This window comes from Electrophorus electricus, chromosome 12, assembly GCF_041902795.1.
Source record: "Electrophorus electricus isolate QZ-2024a chromosome 12, ASM4190279v1, whole genome shotgun sequence".
NCBI classification, from domain to species: Eukaryota; Metazoa; Chordata; class Actinopteri; order Gymnotiformes; family Gymnotidae; genus Electrophorus; species Electrophorus electricus.
The window spans coordinates 22,217,501-22,244,357 of NC_137508.1; the positions used below are offsets into that span (position 1 = coordinate 22,217,501).

At 43.2% G+C, this 26,857-nt stretch overlaps 1 protein-coding gene across 6 annotated transcripts in view; it reads left to right on the forward strand.

Moving 5' to 3' along the window:
* The window catches only part of jag2a (jagged canonical Notch ligand 2a), a 32,287-nt gene that overhangs the window by 63 nt on the left and 5,367 nt on the right, over window positions 1-26,857 (forward strand). For 2 of the 6 annotated variants that reach the window (XM_027008234.2, XM_081724683.1), the window contains exons 1-19: window positions 1-26; window positions 155-222; window positions 637-957; window positions 8,625-8,685; window positions 17,034-17,288; window positions 17,436-17,496; window positions 19,692-19,822; window positions 20,926-21,045; window positions 21,364-21,477; window positions 21,573-21,686; window positions 23,840-23,886; window positions 24,024-24,197; window positions 24,387-24,537; window positions 24,778-24,942; window positions 25,106-25,219; window positions 25,401-25,514; window positions 25,805-25,918; window positions 26,384-26,500; window positions 26,595-26,622. The exon at window positions 1-26 is cut by the window's left edge and continues 63 nt beyond it. In XM_027008234.2, coding sequence (XP_026864035.2) covers window positions 1-26; window positions 155-222; window positions 637-957; window positions 8,625-8,685; window positions 17,034-17,288; window positions 17,436-17,496; window positions 19,692-19,822; window positions 20,926-21,045; window positions 21,364-21,477; window positions 21,573-21,686; window positions 23,840-23,886; window positions 24,024-24,197; window positions 24,387-24,537; window positions 24,778-24,942; window positions 25,106-25,219; window positions 25,401-25,514; window positions 25,805-25,918; window positions 26,384-26,500; window positions 26,595-26,622 — 2,295 coding nt within the window. Of the gene's footprint in view, window positions 53-154; window positions 223-636; window positions 958-8,624; window positions 8,686-17,033; window positions 17,289-17,435; window positions 17,497-19,691; window positions 19,823-20,925; window positions 21,046-21,363; window positions 21,478-21,572; window positions 21,687-23,839; window positions 23,887-24,023; window positions 24,198-24,386; window positions 24,538-24,777; window positions 24,943-25,105; window positions 25,220-25,400; window positions 25,515-25,804; window positions 25,919-26,383; window positions 26,501-26,594; window positions 26,623-26,857 lie in introns of all 6 variants that reach the window. The other 4 variants (XM_081724679.1, XM_081724680.1, XM_081724681.1 and 1 more) reach the window with 4 other exon arrangements.

A 26,857-nucleotide genomic window follows, 5' to 3' on the forward strand; every position in this document is an offset into this window, starting at 1 on the left:
TGCACGTTTTCGCCTCACCCAGAAAGGTAACGAAGTGAGAGATCGCGCAAAGGTGCAGTGGATGTCTGCATTTGAGGATAACGCAACCGTTAAGCAGCGGTTTTATGATGGATAAATATATTTGCTTTTTCGTTACGTTACCCTAACCTCACAGGAGTCATGTGGAGTTATATGGGCAGTTGCTTCCCAATAGTTTGCCTAATTTTGACATTTTGGACTGAGGTGAGTCAATTTCGTTTTAGTTTTGTTCTTGCAAAATTCATTTGATCGTCGATTAATTCAAATAAATGTCTTGCTTCATAAATGTCTTCAGTTCGCGGGAAACTTATCTTTGAAAAATAATTTGGTAAATTCCAATCCTATGGACTGTAGGTCTTCTCAGTGAAATCATGTGATCTTTAAAGTTGTTTGCACAAATGACAAGCCGATTGCATAGTTTAAGTCTCATGTGTAGTTAGCACATTAATTTAAAAAATGTAAATAGCTATTTCTATTTGTTGTGATTTAAATATTCATTACAACATCTTTGGTTACCGGTGCAACTGTGGAGTGTTAACATTAGAAGGAAACTGAGTCAGGCATGTTTACAGTTGTTTACTGCCGTAACGTTATTGTCTTTCTCAATGTCATTTTCAGGTGTGCCGGTCGTCCGGTTATTTCGAACTGCAGTTATTAAGCGTTGAGAACAAAAACGGGGAACTGGCGAGTGGAGAGTGTTGCGACGGGCCGAGGAACGTGCAGGACCGTAGGTGCAGTGAGGATGAGTGCAACACCTACTTTAAAGTGTGCCTAAAGGAATATCAGGTGGAGGTCACTACCTCTGGTTACTGCACCTTCGGAACAGGTTCCTCTACTGTTCTCGGTGGGAATTCGTTTCAGGTCAAGGGACTCAGTAATAACCCGAACAAGGCCTCTGATGTTGGAACCATTGTTATTCCGTTTCAGTTTGCATGGCCGGTAAGTGTCCTGTGCTGCTTGTACGGTTTTTGGAACTGCATGCAAAACCCGGGCGTTTCTGTCATAACACGATTCATTATTAGCGACCGTTGTAGAGTTCTGTTGCATATTTGGTGTCAAAGGCTCGTAGCGGTAGACTGTAGTTTACTGCGTGCACATGAATGACTGCATTTTAAGAGTTGGGGAATTACGTGGAATTCTCTGATCTAGACTTACTGAAGAGTCAGGGGCTTTGTGGCCGTGACGCTCTATTAGGCGGAGATTAATCAAGGTTGTCTTGCACGTAGTGACCAGTGGAGGCTCTAGAGTTTCGTGCGCGTGGGCAAGCACCAGCGCCCGTGCATTCCAGACACTTGCTTCGCGCGGAGGTTGGCGGTGGGCGCGCGGCCCTCGCGCAGCGGGTGTAACGTTACATCCTTAAGTGATGTCGCTGTATATTTAGTACGAAGTGTTTCACTCGATGCGATTGGCACTGAGGTACGCTACCAGTTAAATCCTGATATAAGCGGACCACACAATTACGGGTAAAGCTATTCTCACTGGACCACCTTTGCTCACGCTTAGTGTCTCGTTCTCGCTGCGCTTTTCAAATAACTTGGTAAATCCGTTGTTATCATTTTAATTTAACATCAACACCAGGTCAGGTTCAGATATTTACGAGGATCTGTTGTGTTCTGGAAAAAGTCCCTCAAAACCTATTCCAAGTACCTTGAATGCACTAATCACACATGAACAGCTTTTGACAACGTGAAAGTGGAAATGCATCTGTGATGGATCACTTCTGAGGGTTAAGGTGCAATTTGCTGTGTAAGCGGTACAGTCATAGTTTACATAAGTCACAGAATAGGGCTAGACCTGACATGCTCAGAGAATGATATAAGATACGGGAAAAGGAGAAGAGGAGGGAGAGAGAGAGAGGGGTGCAGAGGGAGTTGCCTATATGATCACATTTCACTTGGGTGCATTGTTAAATAACCAGGACAGATTATAAGATTAGGGATGCTCTTTTGATGAAACAATCAATTGCAAACATTTTGCATTGATACAGTGGTGTTGTCTTTGGAGCTTGTTGGTGCATTTCACAGGGCATCTTGAAATGATGAGTCGTTTTTTGTGAACATGGTGTAGATGAGAGGTATATGGTAACTTAAGTAGCTCTGAGCCAAAAGTCTGTAGGTATGTGAATGGCCCCCTCAGATCTGTATTCAGATCAGTTTCCAGATTGGCCCCTCCATACCTTGTCTTTTCTGACATACACAGAATAAGGGAGACAATATTAATGGAAGTATTTATCAAAAAAAAGATTTACACAATTACCCACTTACATCAATCAGCCAAGACCTAACTGTTGTAACTGCCAAGTAATCGAATATAATGTGCACCCATTACTGTTTGCAAACTGAATGTCAAATTCATAACAGATTTTGTTTCCACCTAAATTAAGTTGTGAAGTAATTTCAGACAGACTTGCTCTTGGCGTTTCTTACACTGGTGTATCACACTGTTTTGTATCGAAATGGACATATAGACGGTGAAAATTTCACCTTCGAGATGGCCACCTATACTGTTTTGTTTTTTTTTTTACTCTGATTTGAGATGACTTTTCCAACTCAGTGAGGCAAGTGTATGGTGATTTTCAGCGTGCGCTTTGAATGGTGATGAGCAGTGAGCTTGCACATCTTATTTGTTAGCCCTGTTAGCTTCATGGGACCAGTGAAAACTGAAGACCAATACTTAGACCGCAGTGACTGCATTTGTGATATGAAGGGAAAACTGCACGTCCGATTTTTAGCCATACTAATCATTTAGCAATAACCAGTACACGGGATAGCATGAAAGCCATTCTGAATGCTTGCTTGCTTGCTTGCTTTGTTTGTCTTTCTGTCTCCTATCTCTCTCTCTCTCTCTTCTCTCACCCCTTCTCTAATGACATTGTTGATTCAGTGCTGGACAGCTGCCTTCTGATGACATACCAGATGCTGAGAATTCTACTACAGTTCAGTAAGCATCAATCAAGCGTGTTGTATAAACCAATTCTGATGGTCACTCATGGCTAATTTGGTATTAGGGAGGATCCAAATGGGTGGACAAAATAAAGCAAACACTTTTAAAGAAACTAAATCACAATTACATGTGGTGACTCATTAAACTGGGCAGTAGTAGCTCAGTGGGCAAGGTACTCAACTCGAAATGGTAAGGTTGCCAGTTCAAGCCCCACCACTGGCAAGTTGCCAGTGTTGGGACCCTGAGCAAGGCCTTAGCAACCCTAAGTTGGTCAAGTTGTGTTCAGACATAATTGTAAGTCACTTTGGATAAAAGCATCGGCTAAATGCTGCAAATGTAATGTAAACTAAATCGATTCAATACTATGTATCAGGTATTAATAGGTTTGAGATTGCAAAAGACCATAATGCCACATGAACTACAAGGAGGCTATATTTCATAGTTTTACAGAGCTGTAATTTATGGCACAACTGCTGTTTGGAATTCTCTAAAATTGGCAAATGGCTAACCTGCTGTAAGGAGCACAAAGTCTGGAACACTGAGCAATGGAAAAAGTAATATGAGCCAACAAGCCGCCTTTCACCTTTCTTCTAAGTGCAGACGTTTTGAGTTAAAACTAAAGGATGTCTTTGCTACTGCAGCTCTTGCTAATCTTTTAAATGTAGTTGATCCATAGCATGGGTGCTCATTCACAGTCCTGGTGATTGTCTGCTTCTCAGAGTTTAGCTCCAACACATCCTATCTCTACAGTTCATGCTCCCGATAGACGATTAACTGGTCACGTGTTGCATTAGGGTTAGGACTGTACTCTACATTACTGTAACTCTCCAGGACCAGAGTTGGCCAACTGTGATCCATAGCCATCTCCTGAGAGTCATTATATCTGATTATTTCCATTAGGGTCTTCTAATGGCCAAGGAATATGAGCCCATTTTGCAGGCCCAGATGCACCTATGGTACAAATACTGTTCCCCTAATCGCAGACAAGATTGCCACCATAAACGCTGCTAAACACAAGGAAGAGGTTCACCACCTTTCATGGCCTCCGGTCACTTGACCTAAATATCATTGAGTTTTTGGGATGGTTTAGAGTGCAAGGCACAAAGTAGATTTTCACCTTCTTGGCCTATCAAAAATCTGCAGTCGACTTCTCTTTTTAAAAACCCTCTAGAATCCCACTACATGCTGTTTAGAATTTGAAGAGCTGACGGTGTGAAGCTACTTCTTTTTTGAGTAATTAATATATTTTTGCCCTCCAGCACTGTATTTTCTTTATGCATGGGACCATTGCTTTTATTTTTACAGTTGACTGTTGTATTTGGTCCTGCAGCGTTCTGTTGGAACATTTTTTGAGGCTATAGCAGGCAATGGAAGGTTGTTGATGCAACTTGTATGAATTTTTTTAAGGGAAAGCGGGCATCTTCATGGTATAGACCCTTTCAGGTCCTGAATTTTTACCATTTAAATTCCTGTTGTTAGATTCATATATGAAACTACAGCTATATGTCTGGTGTAGTGTTCAGGGGGCTATACTGGCCAATTCTTCTGGACAGCGTAAGAACTCTGAGATTAGCCCAGATTTTGATGTTCCAGATAGAGCCGCCAATTTCTGGTGTCGCAGGTCTACATTCAGTGCAGATATTTTTAGAGTGAAGGAGCCAACCATGCTATTCTGATCTCTGGTCTTCTAACGACGACCACAGGAAGTTCGCTTACAACCTGACAAGTTTAGAATTTTGAGGTGCATGATGTGTAGACTAGGCCACATCTTTTTAAGGAAGGTCTGTTTTTTGTTTTAAAAAATGCAATAAATAAAACTACAGTACACATCATAAAGCTTCGAGGAGTTTAGGCTATAACATTTACGGGTTGTTTAAGGTTCTTGTATGATTTATGTAGTTCCTTTAAGTGACCTATACTGATTTGGGATTTTGGAATGTAAGCAGTGGCATGTGGCTTTTGAGGTTGGAGATGATGTTGTATCCTCCATTAGTATTCTTTAACAAAAAGAAATAATTCTGGTGAGCAGTATCTGTCTCTGTCTGTATTTCAAGGAATGTAATCGCAATGCATTATATCGTCAGCCCGATTACAAAGTATCTATGGAAGCACTGTAATTGGTATAGTTTGTCAGGGTCTGTGGATTTGGCTTATTCTGGTACTTTAAGGAATAAATGCTACAATTACTATCTATTTATTGATCTAAATCTCCTGCCGTTAAGGAACCCACTACCCATTTAGCTTATCTGGTGTGTGATGATAAATGGCAAATATTGCAGCAATTCTAACATTATTCTAACAAGTACAACCTTATTCCTGAATTGTCCTTTGGTGGTGGCACTTGGAGATCCAAATCATCAGTTTTAACGCAGTATTTCTTCTTTGGATGACAGGGGTGCTCTCTCAGTAACATGCTAAGGGAAAATTACCCATTAGTGAGCCCCCTGCAGGAATTGCCATCAAATTACAGCATAATAACACGTGCAGCACCTTTCTAATAAGCCTTCTAGAGAAAGCATCATGGGTAAATCACTTCTTCAGTGGCTTTCTGGGATACAGCAGGCATCTTTGTGGCTTAGGAATTGCAGCTGCGTGCAGGGGATGAATACCGGTCAACATGCCAGTCTTTTGTTGAGAATTGGGGGGGCTTTTTGTGGTTGTTTTTTCCACCAAAGCATGAGCTCGTTCACATGTCTGATACCCATATTACCTGAGACTATTTTTCCTAATGGGCGGCGCTCTTAAAGTAGGGGACTTGATGGAAATGGGTGCTGAAGGTGGAGACCGCTGGCTGCAGAATTTAGTAAACGTGACTTAACACTGTAAAGAACAGCCCTGACTCCTCTCTGTCTCATTGCTCCTTTTTTTCTTCCTAACCTGTCCTGCTTTTTCTCCTCTTGCGGCGCTCTGGAGAGTGCCCCCCCCCCCCCGTCTGGCCTCGTAAGCCAAGCTTGGCACTCCGTCTGCATGCACACAAGTGACCCTCGTAATAACAGCAGCTGGAAAACCAAACTGGTGATGAGCTGCTTTTAAAGGATTCAAAGTGCTCCCTCAATTTGGGAGGTCTGCAGGTTTGGAACTGGGCCGTTTCTCCGATGTGTGGAAGCATCTTTAGTCTCAACTGAAATATAATTCAAACTTAGCAAGGAAAGCCTGGCAATGGACAGGGACCGCGCCCCTAATAACCTGCGGAATTGTTGGTAAAAGTTTGAAAAAAAAAAAGGTGAAATTTAGCAGGTCAAATGACGTTAGCATTTATTTTGTCTTTTTCCACACTGAAAATGTAGTTTTCAGTTAAAGGGAATGTCATTCATGTATACAGTAGCCAACTTGTGTGTGGGTCTTCAAGATTTTGATAATATTTCATGACAGTATGAGAGGTTTTATTAAATGGGCTACACCAGATTGCTACAGATGCTGTGTGTAGCTGTGCTGGCACAGTCTCTGTTTCTAAGGTCTCTTTACCCTTGGTTTTGGATTCTTCCCCATTTTATGTCATTGTCCCCAAGTTTAACCCTTTCCCACCTGTCGGGTAATTCTCCCCCTGTTACACAGTAGCTGCCATCACATGCTGTCTCCAAGGAGCATGCAGCCAATAACCAGCTGCTCAAACATAAGAGGGCAGCGTTACACACTTGGAGGATTAGAGGTATCCACCCCCTTCTGATGCTTGAGGTCACAGGCATCCATGATTGGCTAGTGTTTCTGTGATGGACAGGGGAGAGCAGAACCAATGTTGCTCTCAGGCTCCCAGCCACATATGTCTGTGGCATAACCAGGAATCAAACTCACAAACTCCTGATGATGGGGCAAACAGTTTTCTGTTGCACAACTAAGGAGCCCTGTTAAATGACTGTCCTAATCTTATTGGTTGAAGGCACACTGCTTGTTTTTTCATGTGGTTGTAGTTCTGTAGGTCCGGGTCAAATCAGTAACTTATAGAGTCAGTTGGGGGTCAGTATTTGATTTAGTGCCCTGGTTTTGACCTGGGTTTTCTGGTTTGTTGGTATGAATTTGGGGTGGGATTTCTAGTTTGTTGGGATGATGTTGGATTGGTTTTCCAGTTTTATGGGATCATGGTGGTTCATGTCTGGATCTGAAAAGGTTGAGAGTTATTGTTTAGGAACTTTGAGTGAGTAGACAAAATGATTGTATATGTGTGTTTGTCTGCACGTGTTAATTGGACAATTGACATTCATGGAATAGTAAACAAATGAGGTGAACAACCGAGACCCCTCCCCCACGTACATGTTTGTCACTTGGTGTGTGAAATTTGGACAGTCTTTTGTCATGCGCCAAAAGGCAGCGCGAAGTTCTAACGTATTCATTGACTGGCAGGGTGAGAGCGAGCGTGCTCGCACACATGTCCACACACGTGTGTGCACACGCACTTGCATTCGTGAGCGTACGTTTGCACGTCTGTGTGTGCTGGGTATCCCGTTTCCCTCTGCCTAATGAAAACTAACCCCCTCCCAGAAGACATAGTGCTGGTGTCTAGTGTCTTGGAAAAGGATACGACCTGTTGGGTAGCAGTGCTGAGCTGATGACAGAACGTCACCCAGCGTGTCTTAGCTATCACCTGAAGACCCGTTTGAGCGCCCACGCTGTGTGCTATACCAGCTTGCGAGTGTGTGACACAATTGTGCTTGCGTGTTTGGGGATGTTTAGTTTATCCTGACTTTAAAATGCAAAAGTTCAAGTAAGATCACATGTCGGGTACTGCAAAGATTAGGTGTCGGATCTGAGTAATGTAAGTAGCTAAATGCACAAATGAATGTTGGTAAAGGTGTGTACAGTGGATCGTTTTATGTTGATGAAACAGGACCTGAAAATTATGACCATCAGTGTGATGTTTGATGCATTTAAATTTGAGTCTAAGACTTGTATCAAACAATAAATAATTCATAAATACAGGAATCACAGGTATGTAACAACAAAAGATTCACTTTGCGTGTTTTGCTAGGTCCATTCTGGATGACCTTCTATTGAGCAATTGGAGATCTGAAGATTATGATTACAATATTGACCTCAAACTGTACTTAAATGCTTAGTCTTAATCTCTCTCTGGCACACACACACATTCACACTCTCTCTCTCTCTCTCTCTCTCTCTCTCTGCCACACACACACACACACACACACCCTTGTCTTTTCTCACTGTTGTCTGGTTTATTACCAAGCTAATCAATCACTATATCGTGGGAACCAGGTTACTCACATATTCGCATTATGACACACTGACACACACACACACACACACACACACACTCATCTCGACATGTGTATCTTCTTGCCCATGAAGACACATTCACACGCTCGTATTCACGTTCGCTCTCACGCTCTCTGACTCTAATGCATCAATAGACACACTCGCTAACTTGCTGCACACACACCCATCCACTCCCACACACCTCCTGTCACACTCGAGCGTGCATAAAATACACATGAATGGTCAGTGTGTGTGGTCACTTCACTATGCTGGTCAAAGAGCACCTCAATTCTGCGTTATTTATAGGACAATATAATTTAGAAGCTAATTTTGTTAAATGTGTGTGTGCATGATTTAGAAGGTTGTGTGTCTCATTTGCCTGTGGATTTTTATTTATTTAATGTACTGTTTCTGATCTTTTTTTTCATTTTTATATTTTGTATTTCCTTGTCAAGCGGGCGCACACCCTAATTGTCGAGGTATGGCACTGGGACAACAGCACAACCAGAAATGAGGGTAAGTAGCACATTTATTAAACGGACACCAGACACCACGTTCTGAAGTGTCTTGATACTAGTAGGAAACTGCATGCGTTTGTACCAGTGTTGTGGTCCTGGATAACGGCAGTTTTTTTTTGTGATAACTGTTATCCAAGGTCACATAATTTTATTGAATAAAATAAAATAAACTCTCTATGTATAAAAATCCCTATGTTTTCTACAGCTTTAAATAGCAAGTTAGCATTATTAGCATTATTGCATGAGCAGTGTTTTCCTGGCTTTTTAAGGGCTCATGGGTTTGTTTGTTTTTGTTTTTTTAAAAAAAAATTTAAAAAGTTTTTTTTTTGGGGGGCGGGGGATGTGGATGAGGAGGTTTCTTCTAAAATTATTCTGATTAATAAACAACAATAAAATTGCAGCAATGTCAGTCTCTCTGCACTTCCCAAATGTTATTTTTCACATGGTGGGCTACGATATTATTTTCAGTAATATAGTCATGATGAATATAGGTCCTCTTCCTATTCTTACTAATGAAGGAACTATGCAAATATTGTCTGTAACCTGATCACGATGGCAAGTCAGCGCAGGCGTAGCTAGCTACCTAGGAAAATGAGCATCTATAGCAACGTCAGAATTTTAGACATTTCCAATTTGTGCTAAGGTCAAAGAGAAACGTGGTGGAATTTTATGACTGAACAGAATCGTGTCCTAAAAATTGTAGATGACCATCTTAAATCATGTGGTCAGAGAGTTACACCCCTAATAACTGAGACAGGAGATCCAAAGCTTATTTCTGGGCAGGCCTGCATGATGTCATATGTAATTGTTTAATGTCTATTTGTTAAATACCAATATGTAAGTACTTTATATATGCAAGTACTTTATATATAAATAAAAATCACTTTACTTTTTGTACTTCTTTGGCAAATGATGACAGTCATTAAATGACAGGAATTCGCTCCAAGTGAATGAGGACTAATTCTTCATGGTCTTGTCAACTGCCTAACAGGCTGGCCTAGAACAGACAGAAGAGACGTTTTCATTGGCATACTGCACACTGCGTTCAGGGTATACTGCTTACTGGATACTGGTCCCCATTGTAGTATGCAGTATGGTATCCAGTATGTGACGATCACAAACCATACTACAAGGCCGTGTGTACATATGAAGGTTCCACCCACTTGGGAAAAGTTTTCTGCCACTGTTGCATTAAGGCTGTATTCGAAATGGCCTACTACATGTTACTTGTGCACTGATTGGACCCCAAATCAGTATGTCGTATGCAGAATGTGACCAAAATGATAAATTCTTTCCAGTGCACAAAAGGTACCTGGATGACATACCAGTTCTGGCAAATAGGCCAATATGTTACAAAAGCATAATATTTGTTTAGCTTATCAAAGTAGATACAAGGGAGCATGTTTTCTACACTTAGCCTGATGGAAATGTGACTAGCTAGCTACCAGGCAAGCTAACATTAGCTATGAAGCAGTGTGAAACACCAGGAACATTTTGCTATTCGCAAACTAGCCAACAATTTCACTGATCTTTTCAAAGAACTGTTCATATGCAAGGGGTATCTGTGCAGTAGCTATCATTGGTATCAAGCTAGCCAGCTAACTTGGCACACAGCGGTTAGCACTGAAGACAACGGTTCTGTTTACTGTGAGGAGTAGTGATGGGACTGATGGTAGTTCATAGAGAAGAACCAATAACAATGAAAAGAATGTTGTATGGTTTGTTTTCCCATTTTAAAGTTTATGTAGGCCTACACTAGGGAGCTGCAAGGAAAAGTATTTCTGTCCTTACCCCACCTATCCCCGACACCACACCACCACTTTCAATCCACCTGTCCCACACCAACACCATCCTCATAGCTCTTATTTTTTTAAGGGTAACATCAGGTCCTTTTATATAAGTGATTGATTACTTACTGCTGAAATGGGTCTGACATCCAAGGGACTTTTGACATTTATTGTTAACTTTGGCTATAACTAACAGTTGCGAAGTACAAAGTAGACCAGTATTACGGTGCACTACCCAACAGATTGGCTATCAAGCGAATAGGACCTTATATGTAAGCCTTTTTTCTGGGTGTTTCAGACGTCATGCTGTTGACACTTGCGCAGTAAATGCTGGTATGCTCCAGTGAAGCTTGCCTGGTTGTCTTGTTTGCCCCATCACTCAGCGGTCTCTGTGTCTGAGGCCTGCCGGATGGGTTGTCTTGTAGGCTCCATTGCCAGTGCCGCGCTCTCAGACATGGGAGGACTGACGTCCCGTGCGCAGCTGTGTCCTGTTTGTCTCGGCGGTCTAGGCCTGTTCGGGAAACCAAGTTGACTGAGGAATCCAGCCCAAACAAATTGTGTCGGCCAGCTTGGTGCAAGCAGCATACAAACGCGCGCGTACAGATCAAGTATGCTTGTACCTTGTGTGCCTTTGTTAAAGCCAAACAAAAGAACATCAGATGGGATTTAGGTCAAGATTGAAGGGGGTGCGTGTGTGTGTGCGCGCGCGCCCGTTACACATTAGATTAGTTTTGTCACAGTATAAAGCAGAGGGCTTAAGGGAATGTCATGTTTAATATTCACAGTGCAAAAGCTAAAATTGTGTATTGGTAACGTTTAAACGGTTATAACACAATTATAATACACTTTATAGGAAGGCAACAGAGAATTAGGAGTGGTTTGAAATGTGAGTGGGTGATTCAGTAAGAGAGTGGGTGATTCAGTAAGAGAGTGGGTAAGTGTGAGTGAACTAAACAAAAGGTCAACAGTGCAATGTGATAAAATAGTAGTCTTTATTCTTTGATCAGCAAATGATGCTTTAGGCAATATTACAGCAATAATAATAATAATAATAATAATTTAAGCTGCAGCCTGATTTTTGCCGTACATATAAACGGAGTCACTTTTGGTAAGTAGGCTAGTTTATAAGTCAGTACAATAAGTACTCATTAAACTGCTTACTGGTCCGCTAAAGTGACTCGCCATATCCTTCTGGTTTATTTTTCGGTTTTCATGTTCCTTGGCTATAAAACCATATGTTCACTTTGTCCAGTTTAAGGGAGGCTCTAAACGGAGTTACTGTATTGCCAGCCGCACTGGTTCAATCAGTACGGTTGAGTCTAAGGTGTAATCTTAGACATATTTCCTTTCAAGATGGATCTTTTTTTTTTATTATTTTTTTATTTTTTTTTTATTTTTTTTTTTACAACACAGAATACTGCCTCATCCAAATTCACAGGCAGTCCCTTGTTGTCTGGCTCAAACATAACATTTGGCTTAGGGACTAGGTTCATTGTTGAATGGTATAATGTCAATTAGCTAGTGTCAACTGTATCTACCACATAAGCACTTGCAGTTAAAGTGCTTTTGTGTGTGGTGGTGTGTGTGTGTGTGTGTGTATTGTGTGTGTGTGTGTGTGTGTGTGTGTGTGTGTGTGTGTGTGTGTGTATTGTGTATCTATTCAGCTTGATCCTCTCTTTTAGATATCACCAATGGTGGGTAGAGTAGCCAAAAACTGTACTCAAGTAAAGGTACTGTTACTTTTAAAATACTAATTACTCAAGAAGGAAAAGTAATCATTTAAATTATTACTTAAGTAAAAGAAAGTATCTGTTAAGACTACTCAAGTAGTGAGTTACTTCATTGGAACTCATTTAATAATACCGGACAAAATATATGCGGTTTAAGTGAAATTTACAGTAAGTTCTTATTACTTATTCATAAATAAGGTTGTTATACATAGAAATATGTACAGTCTTGTACAGGTGTATGAATTTCACGAATATTTGCCCTCAGAAACATCCCTCTTCAGTGTCCAGCATTAGTCTGCCAACACAGAGGGCCTCCGCTTTCCTTAGTACTGGTTTTCCATAGGCCTACTATACATAATATGTGAGTGTAAACTAACACATCTGCTAAATGCTGTACATGTAGATGTACTCAAATATAATGGGTAAAAAAAACCTGAAAACATTTTGGATACTTGTATAACTTAAGCCACAAGCATCGCATTGGACTTGATCACTTTGTGATTAGTACACTCTGTGGGAATATGCTGAGCTCTTGCCAAAGGTATCTTACTAGATATCTTTTGTCTTTTGTTATTTACTGTGCAATTATTAGGTGGCCAATTAGCCAGACCGGCTAGCTAGCTGTTCAATATCCTGTGTTGCCTAGCTATAAATATATATAAAATCAATAACAAACTTTAATTTTTATAACATTAAAACCTTTTATAATCTTGAAAGTATGCCTCAAAATGGGGCATGAGTTGCTTTTTCTGATGCTTGTAGTTTATAGCTACGTAGGTAGCTAGCCATTTTTTTCTCAGAATATAATTTGGACCAGACTACACTTTACGTTCATATTAATAAAGCACATTAGGAAAGAGCACCAATTTCACACACAGATATGTGATCCTTAAAGAAAAGAATATATTGCAATCTACTTTTCATAAATGTAATTTGAGTCCCATGCTGGAAAATGTGCCTATTCACTGTTCATTGTGTCGGTCTGCTGTCCAGTTGTCTCTAACTTACTGAAGCAAAGCGGGGTCACTCAGTGATGATCTTTAGGAATTTTGCTGACTCTCCCACACTTTACAGGTTGTAGTGAAACCTACAAAATGTAAAAAAATATTTTAAAATGTGACAGAAGTCAAGTTTGGCAAATGTACTCAAGTAAGAGTACATTTTTAAAACAACCCTTAAAAGTACAATTTGTTCAAAAGAGGTACTTGAGTAAATGTAATGGAGTAAGTGTAGCACTTTACTACCCACCTCTGTATATCACAAGGGGTTTGTGTGTGTGTTTGTGTGTGTGTGTGTGTGTGTGTGTGTGTGTTTGTGTTTGTGAGCTTTTTTTTTTTTTTTTTAACCTAAAGATACTAGAGATGAATTAGTAAGATATGCAGAAATCATTTTCTGACAGCGCTGGGAAAATTTGTTCGTTCTTTGATTGCATTTGTGAGTTTTTAGGTGTCTGAAGGGAATTTTAGAGAAAACTGCTCATACAAAGGTCAGTTAAGTTCAGGTGTGTGCTACTGAATAGACAATGATTTGATTGGCAGTGAATGAGGCTGCTTTTTTTTTTTTTTTTGGTAGCCTGGTCTCACGAGGGTTTACAAATGAAATGGTCTGCACAATCTCAAAGGAAAAAAAAAACAGAAATTGAAACGGCAAGAAAAAAAATTGCTGTAGTGTTAAACATCAACATTTGTGGTGAAGCCGTAACCAGGTGTGTAAGGAAGTCTCTGGAGAGACTCGTGAGGAAGAGTTTCAATGGGATGCTTTCTGCTCCGCTACCTTGCCCAGTGACTGACCTTTAGGGTCAAAGGCACAGAGTTCGCTTTTAGAGAGAGAAAATGATGGAGAGACGGAACAAAATATATGGGGTAATGATGTATAGGTGTGTGAGTGAGCAAGTTAAAAGTTGTCCCACATAGCAGTTCCCTTTCTCAGACATGGGGGGGGGTGCAATCTGCTCTTAAAAATAAGTGGGCTTGGAGCCTTGATTCCTGATAACAGTGAGGTGGTTCACTCTGGGCTGGGGCAGGGCATGGGGGCGTCTGCACCTGCTGGCTTGTCCGTACGTCAGCACACGGCCAGATTTATGCCCACACTCGGACTGTGCAGTCTTCCTGGGCAATTGTAGTGACAGGAAACCTCTGTGTATAACTAGGACTGCACCACTGGCTCCACACCTACCTTTTAAAAAACATCTTTTTATAGAAATGGGATTGTGAAACAGGTTGTCATTGAAATGCCATTTCAGTTTTTTTTCTTTGTAACTTTGCGATTTCTGCCTGCATTCAGGCTGGAAGAGAAAAGATGCTCCACTATTGGGGGGGGGGGGGTGTTCGGTGAAGAGTGAAATACCCACTTTGGTCATAAGCTGTTGTTGGTTCACTGGTGGTGTGGAAGAAGGACACGTGGTGAGGCACGTCCTGTTAGCTGAACACGCTTGGGCAGGTGGACTGTTGATTAAATGTCAAATTATTATCTAGTTCTGTGCCTGCTTAACTGTTTCATGACGTGTGTGTGTGTGTCGGCATGGGCATGTTTGCATGCCTGTGACTGTGTGTGCATGCATTTTTAGGCTAGTCAAACTGTGTGAACACACACACACACACACACACACACACACACACAGACCCACACCCCAACCACTGCACTTTCTGAAATGCACTCCTGTAAGAGAGCAAGTCCACTCTACCTCCACCACTCTCCCCAGTAACAGTGTAATTGTGTCCCCTAGAAGAGAGGGAGAGCGATTGGTCTGTATTTTTATAACTAATTGCTGGAAATGAATTAGGTGATGAGTGCTACTTCTTCTTTCTTTCTTTTTTTTTTCTTTTTTTTTTTTAAAGACAGACACAGACACACACAGAGAGGGACATGGGGAAGAAAAATGGAGGTTGACACACTTGATGTGAAACGCTGTGTTCACTCCTTTTTAGGCTGAAATTGGGACAGTATGTCAAAGCTTTTAGTTGTATCTCCGTAATCCCATTTCCATGTAGGGAGAAAGCCTGAAGGGGTGGGGCCTGATTCATGGAACAGATCTGAGGGGAGGAGTTATGAAGGGACTGCAGACTGACCACATGCTGAGGTGCTCATAGACACCCTCGGAGCTCCTCCCCCTGCTGTTTTGTTTGTAAGGGACATGCAGTCTTGCAACATTGGCGGGTTTTCCACAGAGTTTAGAATCTTCCTTTAATGGACTACATTGAGCAAATACCAGAAACTGCAGATGAAGTGTGTGTGTGTGTGTGTGTGTGTGTGTGTGTGTGTGTGTGTGTGGCTCCACTGGAACTTCATAGGTTTTTGATCCAGCTGAAACAATTCTGTGATGCCGTGATGTTCCAAAAATGATGGTTGCTTTAGATGCTTCTTATTCAAGGTTTAAGCAGCTTTGTAGAGCTTCTGGCTTTTGGTTGCTTGCTCCTCTGAGTGCTTCAAAGAGGAGCAAGACTCAAAACTCCAGTGCTCTCAGCCCACCTGAATGAATCCAGGGCTGTTTATAAGGTCACAATGTGCTGGTGAGAGAGAGAAGAGAAGAAACAGAGGTTGGGAGTGGGGGGTGGTAATGGTGAGAGGGGGCTTTCCCTTGTCTCTTTAGCTGGTCAGTTCCTCCTGTTATTTCCTCTCCAGCTCCCAAGTAGTCAGAGTCTGTACTTCCTGAGGGGGGTGTATGGAGGCAGGGAGACAGAGAGACTTAGTGGAAGTCGAGCAGGATGACGGGCAGGCGGCACCGTTATCGAACTCTTGCAGTCTGCCATGTGTGCATTTGTGTTTCTTGGTTCTGGACTGAGGCACGCATAAGGCCTTGAATTGCCCCTGGGGCCTTTCAGAGGGAGGCCATAAACACTTAGGAAGCATGGAGGCATTTTCCTGCTTCCTAGAAGGCTTTGTTGTTGTAGATGGGTGTATAGTCGGCTGGGGTCCAACCATACAAATATTCACAAGTGAAGAGGGAGGAGGGGGGTATTTTAATAGTGGCCATACAAACAGACCAGCACCTTCTCAGGGGAATATACACTGGGAACTGTGCTCTCTAAAACAAACCTGATACAGCAGAACCATGTTAACACATGGGGATCCCACATATGCAATGCATACACTTTGTATACAGTTATGGTTGTATGTGTACCATATTCAATCTTTTATACATCATCCATAAGGAGGCCATTCACCAGGCCACAAAACACAGAATCTGTGTGTGTGTGTGTGTGTGTGTGTGTGTGTGTGTGTGTGTGTGTGTGTGTGTGTGTGTGTGTGTGTGTGTGTGTGTGTGTGTGTGTGTGTGTGTGTGTGTGTGTGTGTGTGTGTGTGTGTGTGTGTGTGTGTGTGTGTGTGTGTGTGTGTGTGCATCCTCACTGGTCTCAGACATTCCAGGTAGGTTTTCTGTGGGATTTTTAGTGTTCTCAACATTCACATGGTGGGAAAAATGCAGTCCCAGCAAGGGCTCTCCTGTGTGTTTTTAACATAAAGGCAATGATTGCATTTTGCATCCATAATGCATTGTTAATATCGCAATACACTTTGTAGTCCATACACCTACACCCTTATTTTAAATATGCATTTTTTTTATTGCCTGAGGAGGTAATTGGCTTCATGTAGAAATGATTTGTCTTTTACAAATTGTTTATCATTAATAGTTTATGGTTGTTTAGCAGATATTGCAAACTTAATTAAAAAAACTAGAATATCACAATGACTTTTCCTAATATCGCTCTGTTTTCACAGGTGACTAACTGACAAACATGTATGTGCGTGCGCACACACACACACACACACACACACGTAGACCTTGCAAACAAACATGCAAACCAACTCTCCGTGTGTGTGTGTGCGTGCAGAGGAAAGCTTGCTGATTGAGCGGAGTGTGTATCGAGGAGAGATGAACCCTGGCGACGAGCTGCAGGTCATCCAGCACAACGGCCTCACGGCGAGCTTGCGCTACAGTGTGCGTGTGCGATGCGACCGCTATTACTACGGCAACAAATGCAACAAGCAGTGTCGTCCGCGTGACGACTACTTTGGCCACTATGAGTGCGATCGCCTTGGCAACCAGCAGTGCTTGGAGGGCTGGACCGGCCCGGACTGCAAGAAAGGTGTGTGCGTGTGTGTGTTACAGCAACATGAGATGTTTTGTATTATAAGCCACCCCACCCCTCATTTACCCCATTTTTAATGAGTCTGTGCTCATAAGCCTGGACTGTATAGGTGCAGTTTTGATCTTCAGGTTCTGTCTGTTGCAGCCATCTGTAAGCTGGGCTGCAGTGAGCTTCATGGAACATGTAGCGTCCCGGGACAGTGCACGTGAGTCTACAGCCCCCCCTGCTCATCTTCATGCTTGTGCCTCACTCTGTAGTGTTTCATAGAACCTCTCTAGTCCTTCTCCCCACTATCTCTCTCTGTCTCTCACACACACACACACACACACACACACACACACACACACACACACACACACACACACACACACACACACACAAAAACATGCCCAAATATGCCAGTATGCTAGTTATGGCTTGTTTGTGTAGGCTTGCATGATATTGGAGTGCGTGTGTGTGTGATGTTCAGACATTGGTCCATGGCTCAGAGAGGGATTGCAGAGTCTCTCAGCTCTAATAAAATAACACCCACAATAATGTGCTCTCATCTTTCACGTCCCCCCCCACTGAGAGTGGCATGTCACTCTCATCCAGTGTTTTCTGGTTTGAACAGGCCTGTATCCAGGCACTCTGGCTCTAGGGGCTAGCTTTGCTAATCGTGTGTTTAATGCTGGTATTTCTTCCTGGGAAAGGTGTACGGCTTCAGCTGTAATGGGCCAGAATATTAGTGTAGCAGAATAAGAGATCATCAAAAAAGCTAAAGGAAGGCATGACGTTTGTATCTCCTCTTCTCATTTATATCTCTCTTATTTGTTTTGGAAGTAAAGGATGGATTAACACAAATGAAGGCCTTGCTTTTTAAATCTATTTATTTATTTCTTTTATTTATTTTTTTTATTAATGATTAAAAAAAACAACCAGTTTTCCTGGGACTCCTAGATTCCCAGGAAGAGTCACTTCCTAAATGCAGGAAAATGTTCAACCATGTGTAAGTGTAGGTGCAGGCACAGGCCTGTTGATTAGGTCAGCTAGTCAGAGGTTTTAAGGTAGTCTGGAGATTTGCCAAAACATTTTAGTAAACTCCTCTCTGGTTTTTAACTGAGCTTTGTTCAGCAGGCCGCTGCCGATTTATTTGTTGTCTTGGGAAAATCCCGATTTGGCCGCAGACTGCTGGGTTAGCAGCCGGACCGTGTGTGACTGAGTAGTGTGTTGATGGCAGTGTGCTTGGCTTTTGCCAGTGGCGGTTGGTGCTCGGTCAGTGGAATTGAGGCCTATAATCACTATAGTGATTATCTTTGGTTGCTCGAGTTAACTACTGGAGTTGGTTAGGGTAGTAGGTTACCACGGTTTCAGTTAGCTGGGTGTGATCGTGTGCCTGTCTCTGCTAGAGGTAAGCTTGGAAGAATGCTGTTGACTGTTAGACGGTACAGATAGTTGGTATCAGTAAGTGTGTGTGTGGGCAGGTTGTTTGTTATAGAGAGTGTAAGAGCTTTAAATAGCTCTGAGTGAAATGTGGAGACAGCTGGAACAAGGTTGTTACTGGCCCTGAAATAACACCACATCACTCTAAACCAACTGATTAGCTAACCCATCAGTCACTATGTGCGGGTGTGTACGCACACGCATGCGTGTAGTGTGTAAGTAAATATTCTGATATCCATGTCGGCACACTTTGTCCCGACTGGTCCATCAACCAGGCCTGCGACTGAATGTTGCCTTCCTGCATTTCTTCACTTATTAAACGCTGCACATATACTCGTTAGAAGTGTGCAGAATGGCACGCGCCATGATGCTCCTGGCCTGATTGGAGCCAGGGCACCCTGTTGAGTGGCTTGAAGAGCAGTGTCTGCGCCCAGCACAGAGTGGTTTGGACCGTCTTTTGGGGAAGCGCATTAATGGCTTCTGATTGGACCGTTTGGGTTTCAGTACACTCCCACATGGCCCTGAGAATGTAAGCCAAGTGAGAACTCGTTTGTCTTTCATTCATGAGTTCTTGAAAACCACCACACTTCAGCCTGCTTAATCAGTTATGGAATTTGAACATCAAAGCTGCGTCAAAGTTTTTGGTATTTGTATTGATTTAATAGGGGAGGATGGACTAGCATACAAAATTCTAAATGTCATAATGCCGTTTATCATATAGCTATAAAATAATCTAAAATCTCTGACATATGTCTAGGTTTATTGTTGAGTGTGGTTGTGTGAACGTGGGGTGAATGTGCGGACAAGCAGGGTGGGTTGGAGGGTTTTTTTAAGCTCCAGACTCATGAAGGCTCTGTGTAACATGCATGCGCACGTGGCTTTGGAGCCAGGCTGGGATCCAGAGCGCTCTGCGGATGGCGCTGGTAGGAAGTGCACTGAGCCGTGCGTGTCTGTGTGTGTCTGTGTGTGTGGTCACAGGTGTAAGTACGGCTGGCAGGGCCCTCTGTGTGACGAGTGCGTGCCGTATCCGGGCTGTGTCCACGGCACCTGCACCAATAAATGGGAGTGCATCTGTGAGAAGAACTGGGGAGGTCTTCTCTGCAACAAAGGTGATCAACCATTCGTACCCAGTGCTGCATGTGCGCATGTGTGTGCATGCATGCTTGGGCTGGACCCTAATGCACTACTATTTGGATATTTATTCATTGGTATTCGGTTTTTAATTTGGGCATTTGGGTTTTTGGGGTGTGTTTTTTCTTTTGTAAATGTAGGCTTTCAATAAATCCAAACGTTCTACTAAAATAAATATATATATATATATATATATATATATATATATATATATATATATATATATATATATATATATATAATAAAAATGTGTGCAATGTTAAAATGTGGAACTACACACCATCTCAGCTCAGGCACTCGACATCCTTTTCACTCACCTCGCACTTCAGTTCACGTTAAAGGGAAGAAGACCTACCGAAGAGCTCAGCTGTCTGGAAACGCTTTAAATGAAACTCTAACAAGTTAAAAAAATTAATTTCACGTTGGGCACTTTAAAGGCAAGGCAGAATCCTGATTTTATTCTTTTTGTTTGTTTGTTTGAAAGATTGAAAAGAAATTGCTCATTTATTGAAATGTGTGCTGCTGTTGTTCCAATTGTGCTACCTTGTTCTGACATTTGTTTTTCATTTGTTTTTATTCCCTTTTCTGAGATGGTAAACGTTCACAATGATTATTTCACAGTGATTTTTGGTTTTCTTTGACAGAAAAATGTCAGAGTATTAGTGTTTGTCTTCTGTGCATCTATTTGAAGCAGATTCTCAGATTCTTGGGAAACACTAAAACTGTACAAATTAACTATAAAGCTAAAATGTTTTTAATCAATTTAATAACAAGCAAAGCTACTGTAGAAAAACAGAATTTACATTGGTGCTGTCCATCTCAGCCGAGAGACGTCCGAGTTTTCCCCCTAGTCCTGCTCTGCCTCGTCCCTCCCCACTGAAGCACTGAATATTCACTGTTGGTTAGTGGCAAAGCTCCAGAGCCCAAAAGAAGGAATTCTGGACAGCCCTAGCTTGTGTGTGCACGCGTGTGCATGCGTGCATTCATTCATGCATGCAAGTGCATACATGCAAGTGTGTGTATGCGCGTGCAAGCGCGCGTGTGCGTTTAACTTGTCTGTTTTTGTTTTTTTTCCCCCTAGACCTGAACTACTGCGGCAGCCATCGGCCGTGCGTGAACGGGGGTGCGTGTATGAACACGGAACCTGATGAGTACCACTGCGTCTGCCCGGAGGGCTACTCTGGCAAAAACTGTGAGAGAGGTGAGAGCGCCTCGCGACGCACTACGAGAAGGCTCGTAGCTAATTGGCCCAGAATATGGTTCAAATGCTCGGATTCAGGATCTTTCCTTTTTTTACATCACGTTTTATATTTACATCATACATTTATGCCGTTTGGCTGTTTTTCAGAAGGATTTATTAAAGTGCTTGGGGAAAATTTGGCTTTCTGGTGGTAAAAATGGGCTATTAGGTTTTACCTAGAGCTAATGGGTGAGAGACTGTGAGACTTATATTTTCTTGGACTAAGACCATTTCTCTCTCTCTCTCTCTCTGTGTGTGTGTGTGTGTGTGTGTGTGTAGCGGAGCATGCATGCATGTCTAATCCGTGTGCTAATGGTGGCACCTGTCATGAGGTTGCGGCTGGCTTCGAGTGTCACTGTCCCCTGGGCTGGGCAGGTCCTACCTGTGCTGAAGGTCAGAGGTCAAGTCACACCTTTCACATGCACTCCATGAGAATTGTGTGTGTGTACACGTTTGTGGGAACTTACAGCCTTGTGTGTCTGTTTCAGATAAAGACGAGTGTATGTCTGACCCGTGCACGCACGGCGGAACCTGCATCGATCTGGAAAATGGCTTCGACTGTGTCTGCCCTCCCCAGTGGACAGGGAAGACCTGTCAGATAGGTAGCATGAGAATGTGTGAATTCACATGTACACGTGCGTGCGAGTGACCGACCTTGTGCTTGAGTGTGTCCTGTAGTCCGATACAGTGTGCAGCAGTTTAAACGCAATATTGTGCCGAAATAATAAAAAATATTAATTAATTCTTAATCGTAGCTCATAATCGTAGCTCTTCACAATGAATAAACACGTGTAATAAATTATACCAAATTTCATATCAAAGATATTTTTGAGAGTTGGAAATTTCTGTGCTTGTTCTTCTGAGCCAGGAGGGAGAAATGGTCACTGGGTTCTAGCATGCTGTTGATCACCAGCAGTTACTGGGTGGAGCGTTTTGCTGTGTTCATTAATGAACTTTAGGAGAGAGTAGTGGAGTGTGTACACAAAGGGTTTCTAAATGGGGTTTGGTCCTCTCAGATGTTGCGTGCCCTCCGAATGTGCAGATTGCATGTTTTGATTTAATGAAGTGTGTAACTGAATGTTGTGATCGGATCTTGCGTGATAAATTACTGTGTGTGTGTGTGTGTGTGTGTGTGTGTGTGTAAACAGAACTGTGAGTGCATGTTCAGTTTGTGTGTGCGTGCGTGCACATGGCTGTGAGCGAATGTCTATGGTGCATGTGGGCATTACTGGATGTCTGAGGAGTATAGACTGCGTGTCTGTGGCAGAGGTGGACATTATCAGTAATCCGACGCCAGCCATTTGAGTAAAGCTAAATGCATCTCCAGCCCTGGCAACTGCCAGCCAGCGGGCTAAATTTATCCCTGCTGGGTGCTATCTTTAGTGGCGAGAGGGAGAGACTGTGTCAGAAGTATTGTACTCCACAGTCTACTTCTAGTCCATTGTCGCAGGCCGCGTTCTCGTTACAGGTGCGCTGTGAGAGGGGTCCTCCGTGTGCAAAGCACTGCGGGTCATGTGACGTGGCATTCAGGCTCCACCCATCCCCTATACCCCGCCCCTGCCCCCCGGTCAAGCAAAACATCCCTAGCCATGGACTCTTCCACTGAATAGGCACGAGCAAATGTGGATCCGAGGCTGTCGCAAGCAGGGCACCTCGTCACGGGGGAGGGGAGACGGGCACTAGTTCAGTCTCAACGAGACTAAGAAATGTATGACGGCCAGCCTTTGCGGGTTGCTCTCAGTGCAGCGTGGGAAATGTCGTTTTTGTGTGGTAGAAATGTTCTATAATGCTGCATGGTGGGGTGGTGGGGCTTTATAGCTTGATTCTTTGTCTCGTTCTGTCCATCTGCCCCTCTTTCTCTCTCTGTCTCTCTCTCTCTCACAGATGTGAATGAGTGCGTGGGGAGGCCTTGTCTATACTCATACTCTTGTAAAAATCTGATTGGTGGATATCACTGTGCCTGCCACCCGGGCTGGGCGGGACTGAACTGTAACATCAGTCAGTACATCCACTCATTGCTGTCTGAATAAGGATGAGTAACAGACTCCCAGCTCAGGCCTCGTCTCTTCTCTCTCACACGCGATTGCCGACGCGAGTCCCCTCCTGCTTCTCTGTCCTGTTCTTGTAGCCCAAGACACTGTTCCTCTCTTTGATTGGCCCACTGTGAATATTGTAGACTTAGTCGTTAGATTAACTGTAGTGACCGAATAGTGTTAAATCCATTACCCTTAAAAAAAAAAAGATAAGTCATTATCAACATTCAAAGGACTGCAAACCTCTCAGGAACACATAATGGATCTAAAGTACCTTGGATAGTATTTAGCCTTAACAGCCCAGATGGTCTTTTTTTCTCTGTGGCAGCAGTAATTTGTCCAGGTCAGTGTTAGATTTGGATGATGACCTGTTCACGCTGAAAGGAGAGATTAGCGCTCACCCTGTTGTCTGCAGCTCACACGCCGCATGTCCTGGTGCGTTTTGACACTAACTTGTTCTTGATTGGAACATTTAACTTTTGCATGCGCTGACAGACTGGGATGCGTTGCAACCTTGCTTGCAAATCACCAAAAGTTTAGGCGCCATTGGGACTTTACAAGCCCGTTACTTGATTGCAAACCTAATAAAGAGTATTGGAGATGTTACTCAGACACCAGAAACTTTTTTGGTTTCAAGACGATCAAAAAAGAAAATGGGGTGGGGGAGGAGAAAGTGTTATTAATGGAAAAAAAATGTTATTAATTGGAATTTTTCGTCACAGATGTCAACACCTGCTACGGCCAGTGTCAGAACAGCGGCACATGCAAGGTGAGCACGCACTCAGCTTTTCTCGCACACGATTTTTGCCGTTCAATGTAAAAACATTCCAAAAAGGAATTTTTATATACTCCGGGACAGCGGCTAGGTTGGCTGGTTTGTTTGAAGCCAGTATGTTCTCCCATCAGGACGGTCACCATGGCTATGAGTGCCAGTGCCTGCCAGGGTTTGTGGGTCGGCACTGTGAGGTGCAGAGTAGCCAGTGCGCCAGTTCTCCATGCCGGAACGGTGGGCAGTGCCACTCGCTGCCTGCTTCTTACGTGTGCCAGTGTCCGCACGGATACACGGGGTCCAACTGCGAGGTTGGAACCACAGGACACCAAACAGTGTGATGAAAATATACAGATTTTGGTGGCAGTCATAATTGGTGATATTGCTCTTGTATCTTTCTCACTCTCTCTTCCTCATTTTTGTGTTTCACCCTCTCTATTTCTACTTTCTCTCTCTCTCTCTCTCTCTCTCTCTCTCTCTCTATCTTTACCTCCCCCCAGGTGCTGGTAGACTCATGCACCCCTAACCCCTGCCAGAATCAAGCCCAGTGCCGTGCCCTCCCGGGGGACTTCTACTGTGACTGCTCTGATGAGTATGAGGGCAAGACTTGCGGTCAACTGCGAGACCATTGCAAGACCAGCACATGCAGAGGTTTTACCGCACGCTGCTACAGCCGCACCACAAATGAACCTAAGCCTTGGCTGTTTTTGGTCGAGTTTCATAGCCTTTTTCTACTTGTAATGATCGTTGATGGAGTACATTTTAACTTTTAATAGAATTAATGTTTGCTTTAAATGTCAAATTGACTCGACCATGCTCTAATCTGATTTGAAGGATATGAACACGTTGCAATTTCAAGAACACAAAGTCAAAATGTTGCTTTGATTTCAGTGATAGACAGCTGTACTATCGCCGTGGCAACCAACGCCACAGACACAGGTGTGTGGCACATCTCCTCCAATGTGTGTGGGCCTCATGGTCGCTGTATCAGCCAATCAGGAGGCAACTTCACCTGTGCTTGCCAACCTGGATTTACAGGGACTTACTGCCATGAGAGTGAGTTTCAATAAAAATGCAAATGCACACACCAGCGCACACCATCATGCCAAGTTAATCATGATTAATACTGGTGCTCTAACACTGATTACTGATTAATATGGGTATTCTGGTAAGGCCTCCATACGCATAGGTCTGTGTGACGGATCTCCCTGCCCTGCAGATATTAACGACTGCGAGTCCTCTCCATGTTTTAATGGCGGCACGTGTCTGGACGGCATCGGATCCTTCCGGTGCCTCTGCCCTGACGGCTGGGAGGGGTCACTCTGCGATCTGGGTCAGTCGGTCTCCCGCCGCGCCAACGGCTTAGAGGAGCCGTTCAAAGCATGGCCTCCCTCCATCAGTCACTCCTCATCTCCTAGCCTGCTTCTCGTCTCGTCTCTTCTCATTTTGCCTCTCGTCTCATCTTCTCTCCTCTCCTCTGCTCTTTTCCCTGCTCATCCCATTCTTTTGTACAGATGTAAACGAGTGCATGTGTGGACCCTGTATGAATGACGGTCATTGTGTGGACCTCCTGAATGACTTTTACTGCCACTGCACAGACAACTGGAAGGGCAAAACCTGTCAGTCACGTAAGTGTGTGTGTGTGTGTGTGTGTGTGTGTGTGTGTGTGTGTGTGTGTGTGTGTGTGTGTGTGTGTGTGTGTGTGTGTGTGTGTGTGTGTGTGTGTGTGTGTGTTCATACGTGTTCACACATGTCACAGACCAAGCGGGCAAGGATGGAAGCTACCAGCTACCAGCTGTTTCAGAATAAGGGTTGTTTTTATTTGTGGATGGGGATGTGTATTTTTCTTCAATTATCTTTGTTTCATTTTTATTCATGTGTTTATGTATGGTATTGCCTGTGTGTGTCTGTGAAACAGGAGAGAGTCAGTGTGACTCTACTACATGTGCTAACGGTGGAACGTGCTATGACTATGGAGACTCATTCCGCTGTGTGTGTCCACCTGGCTGGGGAGGCAGCACATGCAACTTAGGTGAGTGTGTGTGTGTGTGTGTGTGTGTGTGTGTGTGAGGGGTCAAATGTATTTTTACATCTGTTGATTTTCCGTAGCGTCAACCAAGCTTTAGCTAACAGGCAGATGTGTGTATTCAGGTTTACATCAGCACATCTTGGTCACCCTCATCATAATCTGACCGTGTGTGACAGATATTTCCACATTAGAACTAACCTGATTGTAAATCTCAAGACCTGAGATTAGCCAAAGGGCGCGTATAATCATATAGTCCAGTGTTAGCGGAGACGTAGTTGAAGTGGACACAGTAAAGGCTTAAAAATTGGCACGTTTTTTAAAATGAAGATAGTAGTCTGAAATGCACAGTTGACACACGCGCTGCATCCCTTTTTGGTCTGAAATGTGTGGAGATTCATTTTGTACTGTACTGCGTCATGCCTGTCTGCAGATGTACTAATTTCTGTGTGTCTTGCTCCATCTCTCCAGCGACGAACAGGTCATGTGACCCTCAGCCGTGCGCCAATGGGGGAACGTGCGTGGGAAGGGGCGGGACATTCACCTGCATCTGCAAAGATGGATGGGAGGGGCCGTCTTGTACTGGAAGTAAGACACGAGCCTCTGGCATCTATGTTTGCCATTGCGTGCTAAATGCTCGTCTTTGTACTGGCTCACTCCTGGCCTGTTTCTGTGTTTGCAGACATTGATGACTGCATTCCTCATCCCTGGTAAACCCTGTCACTTTCCCCTGGCTTTCACCATCAGCAGTCACACAGGCAGACATAGCAACTCGTTGACTTACTCGTGCTGTACTACAGAAAACAAACAACTGTTCATCTAAAAATCACCATAGTTAAAAATAAGTTCATTTAAAGCTTTAGTTCAACCTACAGTCATTTTAAAAATGTGTGTCAGATTTAAATTTCTCCTTTCGGTGAGCATTTGCAGCTTATCCTCACATAC